Source organism: Oncorhynchus tshawytscha, unplaced genomic scaffold, assembly GCF_018296145.1.
Source record: "Oncorhynchus tshawytscha isolate Ot180627B unplaced genomic scaffold, Otsh_v2.0 Un_scaffold_17_pilon_pilon, whole genome shotgun sequence".
NCBI lineage: Eukaryota > Metazoa > Chordata > Actinopteri > Salmoniformes > Salmonidae > Oncorhynchus > Oncorhynchus tshawytscha.
Window position 1 is genome coordinate 410,541 of NW_024609830.1, and position 10,894 is coordinate 421,434.

At 46.6% G+C, this 10,894-nt stretch overlaps 1 protein-coding gene across 4 annotated transcripts in view; it reads right to left on the bottom strand.

Moving 5' to 3' along the window:
- The window catches only part of msh5 (mutS homolog 5), an 18,423-nt gene extending 13,664 nt beyond the window's left edge, over positions 1-4,759 (bottom strand). The window contains exons 1-16 of one of the 4 annotated variants that reach the window (XM_042319297.1): positions 4,301-4,759; positions 4,013-4,114; positions 3,790-3,913; positions 3,442-3,522; positions 3,133-3,186; positions 2,892-3,013; positions 2,228-2,337; positions 2,074-2,109; positions 1,847-1,929; positions 1,671-1,716; positions 1,362-1,500; positions 1,188-1,250; positions 959-1,087; positions 785-857; positions 408-517; positions 38-118 (exon numbers count right to left, since the gene is read on the bottom strand). In XM_042319297.1, coding sequence (XP_042175231.1) covers positions 38-118; positions 408-517; positions 785-857; positions 959-1,087; positions 1,188-1,250; positions 1,362-1,500; positions 1,671-1,716; positions 1,847-1,929; positions 2,074-2,109; positions 2,228-2,337; positions 2,892-3,013; positions 3,133-3,186; positions 3,442-3,522; positions 3,790-3,913; positions 4,013-4,102 — 1,341 coding nt within the window. In that variant the 5' untranslated portion in view covers positions 4,103-4,114; positions 4,301-4,759. Of the gene's footprint in view, positions 1-37; positions 119-407; positions 518-784; positions 858-933; positions 1,088-1,187; positions 1,251-1,361; positions 1,501-1,670; positions 1,717-1,846; positions 1,930-2,073; positions 2,110-2,227; positions 2,338-2,891; positions 3,014-3,132; positions 3,187-3,441; positions 3,523-3,789; positions 3,914-4,012 lie in introns of all 4 variants that reach the window. The other 3 variants (XM_042319294.1, XM_042319296.1, XM_042319295.1) reach the window with 3 other exon arrangements.
- Positions 4,760-10,894: the final 6,135 nt, after the last annotated feature.

A 10,894-nucleotide genomic window follows, 5' to 3' on the forward strand; every position in this document is an offset into this window, starting at 1 on the left:
CAGTGGGAGCAAACATACACATGTATCATACACGCACCATGAAGTCAAGGCCCTCTATTTCAAAGTCCTCTTTCTCCACCATGCTGGTCAACCGAGGGACCGAGAGCAGGAACCCTATCTGAGAGAGAAAGAAAGAGATAAATAAATTATGTTGATAGGATAGGACATCCAGATTACAATTTAACCTCATTTTATGGATATTTAGAAAGCATCAGCATCCTGTTGATCCTGACAGTCAGCAAGGTACACTTTAGATGTATTTGTTTAGCGTTTAGCATCCTTGTTAGCATGTAAACCAGGGATGGGTGACCCCATGATGGATGTCAGATCAGGGGGATGTAGACAGACAGTAGTAGTAGATGTCAAACCAGGGGGATGTTGACAGACAATAGTAGTAGATGTCAGACCAGGGGGATGTAGATGACGCAGCAGGAGGGGATGCGGGTGTCCAGGTGCTCCAGCTCTCTGCGAGCCACGTCCGTCAGGAAGTCAGACAGTCCCATCATCCTCCTCTTCTCTGGCAGAGAAAGCAGACGGAGGAGAGTAAGATTACCCTAACCTTCACCTTACTTTATCCATCAGCTAACCCTAACCTTCAGCTAACATAACCCTAACCTTCAACAAACATAACCCTAACCTTCAACAAACATAACCCTAACCTTCAACAAACATAACCCTAACCTTCAACAAACATAACCCTAACCTTCAACAAACATAACCTTCAACAAACATAACCCTAACATAACTCTAACCTTTATCATTCCCTAATGTTATGAACACTCACTCTCATCTATAGCAGGGTCCACATTGGGTTTGACAGTGAAACGGTTTTCTGCTAAACTGCCCTCAAAGTCCACCTATACAAGACACAAATCACAGAATAAAATGAGAATGAAACACATTGACATACAGAACATGGGAGCTGAGCTGCACCTGACGTGTGTACTGTGTGTCCCACCACTCTGCTGATGAGCGAGGCGATGTAGTAAAGGTCATCTGAGAATCCCTCACTGATCTCCTGGAAGAGTTGGATGGACTGAGGCAGGGAGCGCACTGTGTCCCTGATACACACCGCACTATACACTGTCTACAACACAGACACACACACTATTCACAATGCACCGTAGATTGTCTAATACACATACAGACATGCTATTCATATAGATAAATGGCCGTAGAACTCCTACCTTGTAGAGACCCTGCCAGTCAGAGACTTTGGTGTGAGACAGAGACATCGAACGCAGGAGAGTCTACAGCAGGAGAAATAATACTCTTTATTACAGAAAATTCATACTCATCACTGATGTTGCAGACTGAGGCCTGCATGGCGCTGAGGGGTAAAGTTCACAGGTCATGGTTACCGGGATGTTCCTGATGTTGCGTAGGGAGGACTGCAAAGTGTTTAGGGAGTCAGAGTTGCGTGGACAGGAGAAGAATCTCACAACTTCCTGTCTCCTGTTTAACACCGCCAGGTCACGAGTAGGCCTCAGAAACCACTGGCTGAGAGAGAGAGAGGATTTCACAATAACCAACATCTAGCAGAACAAGGAGGGATAGAGATTATGACTACGTACCACAAACAGGTACTGAGGTATTGATTATGTTTCTCAGATATAATCTGTGTGTGGTTGGTTTCTGACACTTCAACCATGAGAACAGGTTTTCCTCACCGAAGCAGTTTGGAGCCAAACTTGCACCTGCAGTGATTCAGTATCCCTGAAACAGAGACACCAACACTCATGACATCATCGCTACAGGAAACACAACTGAGAGATCACCGCTTCTCATAATGCGAGTGTGACAATGTACTGACATCACATCATTAACTTCCCATAATGTGTGTTACCATAGAGACTGAGCCCTTCCTTCTCCCCAGACTGCAGCTTGTACACAGAGGGGTGCAGCTCCGACTTGAAGATCTGCAGCACGCTGGAACACACACACACACACAACAAACATGGCAGAGAGTGTGTGTGTGTGTGTGTGTGTGTGTGTGTGTGTGTGTGTGTGTGTGTGTGTGTGTGTGTGTGTGTGTGTGTGTGTGTGTGTGTGTTTGTCTCCAGGGGGACTGACCTGTAAGTATCCTGGTCCACGTACACTACGTCTTTCCTGTAAGAGGAATGAAATTCAGATGTGAAAAAAACATTCAACCACAATACATATACACAACTGACCTATCTCTCTGCATGTGTGTGTTGTGTGTGTTGTGTGTGTGTGTGTGTCTTACAGTGTGTAGGTGTGGAACTGTAAGATGGGGACTCCCACACTGCTGTCCTCTAGCTCCACTCCCACTCTCCTCTTGTCCAGACACTTCAGCAACGCACCTACTGACCGCAGCTAGGACACACACACAAATAAACACACACACACACACCATTTTCAATTTAATCTCAAATGTCAGTGTGAGGTTATTTTCCTGGAACAAGGGGGAGAACTCACCATGAGGGGGGAGAACTCACCATGAGGGGGAGTAGAACTCACCATGAGGGGAGTAGAACTAACCATGAAGAACTCACCATGAGGGGGAGTAGAACTCACCATGAGGGGGAGTAGAACTCACCATGAGGGGGTAGAACTCACCATGAGGGGGAGTAGAACTCACCATGAGGGGGAGTAGAGCTCACCACGAGGGGGAGTAGAGCTCACCACGAGGGGGAGGAGAACTCACCACGAGGGGGAGGAGAACTCACCACGAGGGGGAGGAGAACTCACCACGAGGGGGAGGAGAACTCACCATGAGGGGGAGTAGAACTCACCATGAGGAGGGAGGAGAACTCACCATGAGGAGGGAGGAGAACTCACCATGAGGGGGAGGAGAACTCACTTTGAGGGGGAGGAGAACTCACTTTGAGGGGGAGGAGAACTCACTATGAGGGGGGAGGAGAACTCACCATGAGGGGGGAGGAGAAGGAGATGCAGGAGGAGAGGTAGGAGATTCTCTCTCTCTCGGAGACGGCGGGAGGAAGGAAGGGAAAATGGGCAGACAACAGCCTCTGCTTACTGACCTCCAGACCTGTGGTAAAAAGAGGGAGAGAGAGAGAATCTGTAACTGAAAACTTGACTATTGATGTTCAAAAGTTACACTGAGAACAATACCTAGTGTATTACCACAGGCAAGGCAGCTGTTCTTACCAAAGTCCACATAGGGATAGGTCACCACCTCAGGCCTGTAGTCTGGGTTGGCTCCTGGAAGCAGGGAGGAGAGAGGGAGTCAGAAAGAGAGAGGGGGATAGAAGAGTGAAAAAGAAGAGAGTTAGAGATAGAAGAGAGCTTGAGAGAGCTTTAGAAGGGCAAGCAGATAAAGTGAGAAAGGGGGAGAAAGTGCAAATGTATAAAGATTTTTTAGCATTAACCTTTACCCTCCACCTTAACCATCACCCCTCCCCGGCCAGCCTAAAGTTTTCCCTTCCCCAGTACTCCCTGTGCGGTGCTCCTCCTCACCCAGTCCCTGCATGAACTGAACCATGCAGCGTTCCTGCTTAGCACTGGTAATGATCACATGAGGGCTCACCTCCTGGACCACTGAGAGAGGGAGGGGGAGAGGGGAGGGTGCAGAGTCAGGGGACCGGGGAAAGGAGAGGAGAAGAAGAGAACAGGGGAGGGGGGGGGAGAGGACGGGGGAGGGAGAGAGGACGGGGGGGAGGGAGAGGAGAAGGAGACAGGGGAGAAGGGGACCAGGGGGAGGGAGGGACAGGGGGACGGAGAAATGTGTTTGGGTCAGTTAGTAGTTTAGGTGTGTACCTCTGGTTAGTGTGTGTAAGTGTATGTGTGTATAACTTTAGTATATACCTCTGGCCAACAGTTGGAGCTCGTGGTTGTCTGAGGTGTCAGGCATGTAGTGCAGAGTGAAGTCTCTGCTATCATAGAAACACAACCCCAACTGCCCATGCTGGGCAAACACACTCAGCAACACCTGGACACACACACACATTATCTTAATCTGCCTTGGCCCATTGTTTGTAGTTTGTATAGCACACATGACATGTGTGTGTGTTTTCACTGTTGCTCTCACCTCATGTGATTCTTCCTCCTCCTCCTCTTCTCCATTCATATTGGGGAGCCCAGACAGGCCTCTTCCTCTGACATCACCAGGCACCGCCATATACTCTCTAGGCTACACAAAGACACGCAGACAACTTTGGCCTGAACTTTGTCACGTCAATCATTATATCATAATTTGGCTAATTTGCTAACGTAAACTACTTTGAATTTCACTTATGTAGTAGGCCTAGCCCTTTCCGTTTACATACATATATAATGTGCGCCTCAGTTATGACATGTCCGTTAGTTAGCAACTTACGGGTGGTCTATCTCAACTGACTTCAACGTTTACTCGGCTTTTTGTTGCAGTGTGTGTAGTTGATTTTAAGCGCGTCTCTCACTGTGATCTGGCAGCGGGCGCGAGGCATGTCAAGCGCGCTAAATTCATCCCCACGTGCGCTGGCGTGGCTGCAGCAGAATTAAAGCCAAAGATGTATCCTACTATATGTGGAGAAAAAAAGGCACAGCACACGAGACCTCAACTGTAAAGTATTGCGGAGGGAGCATCATGGTTTGGGGTTGCTTTGCTGCCTCAGGTCCTGGCCAGCTTGCTATCATCGACGGAAAAATGAATTCCTAAGTTTATCAAGACATTTTGCAGGAGAATGTTAGGCTCTCTCTTCACCAATTGAAGATCAACGGAAGTTGGGTAATGCAACAGGGCAACTACCCAAAACACAGAAGAAAACCAACAACAGAAAATACGCTGGAGTGGCCCAGTCAGAGTCCTGACCTTTTTATTATGGAATGGTCTACTGTATCAAAGGCTTTTGCCAAGTCAATAAAAATAGCAGCACAATATTGCTTAGAATCAAGGGCAATGGTGACATCATTGAGGACCTTTATGGTTGCAGGGACACATCCATAACCTTTTTTTCACCTTTATTTAACCAGGTAGGCCAGTTGAGAACAAGTTCTCATTTACAACTGCGACCTGGCCAAGATAAAGTAAAGCAGTGCGACACAAACAACAACACAAAGTTCTCAATGGAATAAACAAACGTACAGTCAATTACACAAAATAAAAAATCTATATACAGTGTGTGCAAATGAGGTAAGATTATGAAGGTAAGGCAATAAATAGGCCGTAGTGGTGAAGTAATTGAAGAGGGAGTGGTTACAAAATTGATTGGACACACCTAGTAAGCAATACTATACACATTAAAAAGTGAAATACTGTAGCTATGTTGTCAAAAAAATTAAACTCCAAGCTAGAAATATCAGAACACTTAGATATGACTGGGAGAAGTGTCAAGAATAAGAAAGCAATATATTCCATAGTACACTAGAACACAGCAAACATGAACAAAAACAGTCTAAAAATAGCTGAGGGCAATTGAGCAAAATGTCCACTAGATGACAGAAAATGGACCTATCACGAACCTGGATTTCTCACCCTTCCTGTAGGTTCGTGATAGGTTCATTTGCTGTCTTCTAGTGGACATTTTGCTCAATTGCCCTCAGCTAAGTTTAGACTGTTGTTGTTCATGTTTGCTGTGTTATAGTGTTCTCCCTCTTCAAATTAGGGCTAATTGGAAAATCTGTTCAATAGAGGACATTGTATTATTTCTTTGTACTTCCTGACGAAGGCCATGCAGCCGAAACGCGTCGGATTTTTAAAACGTTGTTTCTATTGAACATGCCATACAAATAAAGGCATTTTAATTAATTATATGAAGAGTGCCTTGGTCCTCCTTTCTTTTTGATGACCAATTCACCCCTTTTACAAAAGAGCACCTTCTGTCTACCAAAATGTACTATTGTGTAGCTTAGTAGCGCTTCCCTTCCTCCTCTTTCTACTCTACTCATCAAATTGGATGCAGTCTATCACAGTGCCATCTGTTGTCACCAAAGCCCCATATACTACCCACCACTGCGACCTGTATGCTCTCGTTGGCTGGCCCTCGCTTCATATTTGTTGCCAAACCCACTGGCTCCAGGTCATCTATAAGTCTTTGCTAGGTAAAGCACCGCCTTATCTCAACTCACTGGTCACCATAGCAGCACCCACCCGTAGCACACGCTCTAGCAGGTATATCTTTCTTTTTGCTGAGTAGAGTGTTGGAGGCTCTTTTGTAAATGGCATTGCCGAAATCAAGGATCGGTTGGATAGTAAGGTTTACAAGGGTATGTTTGGCAGCATGAGTGAAGGATGCTTTGTTGTGAAATAGGAAGCCGATTCAAGATTACATTTTTGATTGGAGATGCTTAATGTGAGTCTGGAAGGAGAAGTTACATTCTACCCAGACACCTAGGTATTTGTAGTTGTCCACATATTTTAAGTCAGAACCGTCCAGAGTAGTGATGCTAGATGGGCGGGCAGGTGCGGGCAGCGATCGGTTGAAGAGCATGCATTTAGTTTTACTTGCATTTAAAAGCAGTTGGAGGCCATGGAAGGAGAGTTGTATGGCATTGAAGCTCATCTGGAGGTTAGTTAACACAGTGTCCAAAGAAGGGCCAGAAGTATACAGAATGGTGTCGTCTGCGTAGAGGTGGATCAGAGAATCACCAGCAGCAAGAGCGACATCATTGATGTATACAGAGAAAAGAGTCGGCCCAAGAATTGAACCCTTTGGCACCCCCATAGAGAGTGCCAGAGGTCAGGACAACATGACCCACTGAACTCTGTCTGAGAGGTAGTTGGTGAACCAGGCGAGGCAGTCATTTGAGAAACAAAGGCTGTTGAGTCTGCCGATAAGAATATAGTGATTGACAGAGTCGAAAGCCTTGGCCAGGTCAATGAATATGGCTGCAGAGTATTGTCTTTTATTGATGGTGGTTATGATATCATTTAGGACCTTGAGCGTGGCTGAGGTGCACCCATGACCAGCTCGGAAACCAGATTGCATAGCGGAGAAGGTAGGGTGGGATTCAAAATGGTTGGTGATTTGCTTGTTAACTTGGCTTTCGAAGACCTTAGAATGGCAGGGTAGAATAGATATAGGTATGTAACAGTTTGGGTCTAGAGTGTCTCCCCCTTTGAAGAGGGACAGACCGCGGCAGCTTTCCAATCTTTGGGGATCTCAGACGATAAGAGAGGTTGAACTGGCTAAGAATAGGGGTTGCAACAATTGAGGCTGATAATTTTAGAAAGCGAGGGTCCAGATTGTCTAGCCCAGCTGATTTGTAGTGGTCCAGATTTTGCAATTCTTTCAGAACATCAGCTATCTGGATTTGGGTAAAGGAGAAATGGGGAGGCTTGGGCAAGTTGCTGTGGGGGGTGCAGGGCCGTTGACCGGGGTAGGAGTAGCCAGGTGGAAAGCATGGTCAGCCATAGAAAAATGCTTGTTGAAATCGTCAATGATCGTGGATTTATCGGTGGTGACAGTGTTTCCTTGCCTTAGTGCAGTGGGCAGCTGGGAGGAGGTGCTCTTATTCTCCATGGACTTTACAGTGTCCCAGAACTTTTTGGAGTTTGTGCTACAGGATGCAAATCTCTGTTTGAAAAATAGGAATGCAAAAGCTAACTGCCTGTGTATATTGGTTCCTAACTTCCCTGAAACGTTGCATATCACAGGGCTATTAGATGCTAATGCAGTACGCCACAGGATGTTTTTGTGCTGGTCAAGAGCAGTCAGGTCTGTAGTGAACCAAGGACTATGTCTGTTCCTGGTTCTACATTTTTTGAATGGGGCCTGCTTATTTAAGATGGTGAGGAAAGCACTTTTAAAGAATAACCAGGCATCCTCTACTGACGCAATGAGGTCAATATCCTTCCAGGATACCCGGGCCAGGTCGAGTAGAAAGGCCTGCTCGCTGAAGTATTTTAGGTAGGATTTGACAGTGATGAGGGGTGGTCATTTTACTGCAGACCCATTACGGTCGCAGGCAATGAGGCAGTGATCGCTGAGATCCTGATTGAAGACAGCAGAGGTGTATTTAGAGGGCAGGTTGGTCAGGATGATATCTATGAGGGTGCCCGTGTTTACGGATTTGGGGTTGTACCTTGTAGGTTCATTGATAATTTGTGTGAGATTGAGGGCATCTAGCTTAGATTGTAGGACGGCCGGGGTGTTTAAGCATGTCCCAGTTTAGGTCACCTAACATTATGAGCTCTGAAGATAGATGGGGGGCAATCAATTCACATATGGTGTCCGTCCAGGGAACAGCTGGGGGCTGAAGGTGGTCTATAACAAGCGGCAATGGTTTGAGTTTATTTTTACAGGGACAGTGCACATTAATCAACGTTTCAGTAAAAGTGCCGGTTTTAGCCAGCCGGCTAATTTTCAACCGCAGTCCGAGGGCAGGTTATTAAAAACAATTACAATATAGACCGTCATTGAGCAGTGAGCACACGCAGAGCAACAAAGGACAAGCAAGACATAGCATACAGACAGAGCAACATAGGACAAGCAAGATGTAGCATACAGACAGAGCAACATGGAACAAAAAGCAGCAAGACAAAATTCATAAAAGCAACAAAGTGTTTCCACACCTCAAGCTACAGACAACAGACCACATGGAAAGCGGCAATACACAGCTAGGGATTATGTTCACAAATCTGATTGACCTTTAGCCATGTCTTCATGCATTTTGTGAAAGTGTGATATGTGGTGCAGTTATGTGTCTGATGGCAGTGTATTCCAGACATGAGAAGCTCTCACAGAGAAAGCGCATTTACTAAAGGTGCTTTTCCTTAAGGGAACTATAGAGTCACCTCTCATGGCAGACCTTGTGGATCTGCTGCCATATGTTTGGGTTTTCTGTTTAACAAAAATACTGAGTGGAGGGGGAGCCAGGCCATTTAGGATCTTGAATACAAGACATGCGTTGGTGTATTGCACAAGATTTTCCCAACTCAGGAGCTCATGCTTTCTGAGGATGTAACAGTGATGATGGCTATTGGGCGTCCTATCAAGCACTTTGAGAGCCTGTTTGTAGACAGACTGAATAGGTTTTAACGTTGTACAGCAATCTTGGGCCCAACTAGTCAAGCAGTATGTTAAGTGGGGGAGTATAATAGATTTGAAGTACAGTTTTGCTACCTCTGTAGTCAAACAATTTCGTATAAATCGGAAATTAGCTAGGTTGAGTTTGGTTATCTGAAATACCTTTTTCACATGCTTTTTAAAAGAGAGGTTGGAATCAAGTATGATGCCAAGGTACTTAAAATCAGATACCACCTGGAGCTTCTCCCCTGACACATAGACATCTGGCTCTGTAGCATCTGTTGCCCTCTTTGTGAAGAACATGCAAACAGTTTTTTTCACATTGAGATGCAAACACGAGTCACTGAGCAACTTTGTAACCTGGACCATTACAGTAGTGAGTTCTTGTGCAGCTTGTTGTTTGCTCTTTGCATGCACATATATCACTGTATCATCTGCATACATTTTAACTTCAGACCCAGTACAGACAGAAGGCAGATCATTACTGTACAGGCTTAACAGGAAGGGCCCCAGTATTGACCCTTGGGGCACGCCCACATCATAGCAAAGAGTGGGCGACAGCTCATTGCTCACTCTGACACACTGAGTTCTGCCTTCAAGGTATGATTTCATCCATCAATGCATCGGGGGAAAGTTGAACTTGGACAAAGTTTGTGATGAGAATCTCATGGTTAACAGTATCAAAAGCCTTCCTTAGGTCCAGAAACACAGCCCCAACAATGCCCCCTTTGTCCATCTTGGACTTACAGTCAATCATCTTGGACCTACAGTCAATCACGGACTACAGGAAGAAACCCAGCCCAGTCACGGACCAGGATGTCTTGCTCCCAGGCAGACTAAATAACTTTTTTGCCCGCTTTGAGGACTATACAGTGCCACTGACACGGCCTGCAACGGAAACATGCGGTCTCTCCTTCACTGCAGCCGAAGTGAGTAAGACATTTAAACGTGTTAACCCTCGCAAGGCTGCAGGCCCAGACGGCATCCCCAGCCGCGCCCTCAGAGCATGCGCAGACCAGCTGGCCGGTGTGTTTACGGACATATTCAATCAATCCCTATACCAGTCTGCTGTTCCCACATGCTTCAAGAGGGCCACCATTGTTCCTGTTCCCAAGAAAGCTAAGGTAACTGAGCTAAACGACTACCGCCCCGTAGCACTCACATCCGTCATCATGAAGTGCTTTGAGAGACTAGTCAAGGACCATATCACCTCCACCCTACCTGACACCCTTGACCCACTCCAATTTGCTTACCGCCCAAATAGGTCCACAGACGATGCAATCTCAACCACACTGCACACTGCCCTAACCCATCTGGACAAGAGGAATACCTATGTGAGAATGCTGTTCATCGACTACAGCTCGGCATTCAACACCATAGTACCCTCCAAGCTCGTCATCAAGCTCGAGACCCTGGGTCTCGACCCCGCCCTGTGCAACTGGGTACTGGACTTCCTGACGGGCCGCCCCCAGGTGGTGAGGGTAGGCAACAACATCTCCTCCCCGCTGATCCTCAACACTGGGGCCCCACAAGGGTGCGTTCTGAGCCCTCTCCTGTACTCCCTGTTCACCCACGACTGCGTGGCCATGCACGCCTCCAACTCAATCATCAAGTTTGCGGACAACACAACAGTGGTAGGCTTGATTACCAACAACGACGAGACGGCCTACAGGGAGGAGGTGAGGGCCCTCGGAGTGTGGTGTCAGGAAAATAACCTCACACTCAACGTCAACAAAACTAAGGAGATGATTGTGGACTTCAGGAAACAGCAGAGGGAACACCCCCATCCACATCGATGGAACAGTAGTGGAGAGGGTAGCAAGTTTTAAGTTCCTCGGCATACACATCACAGACAAACTGAATTGGTCCACTCACACAGACAGCATCGTGAGGAAGGCGCAGCAGCGCCTCTTCAACCTCAGGAGGCTGAAGAAATTCGGCTTGTCACCAAAAGCACTCACAAA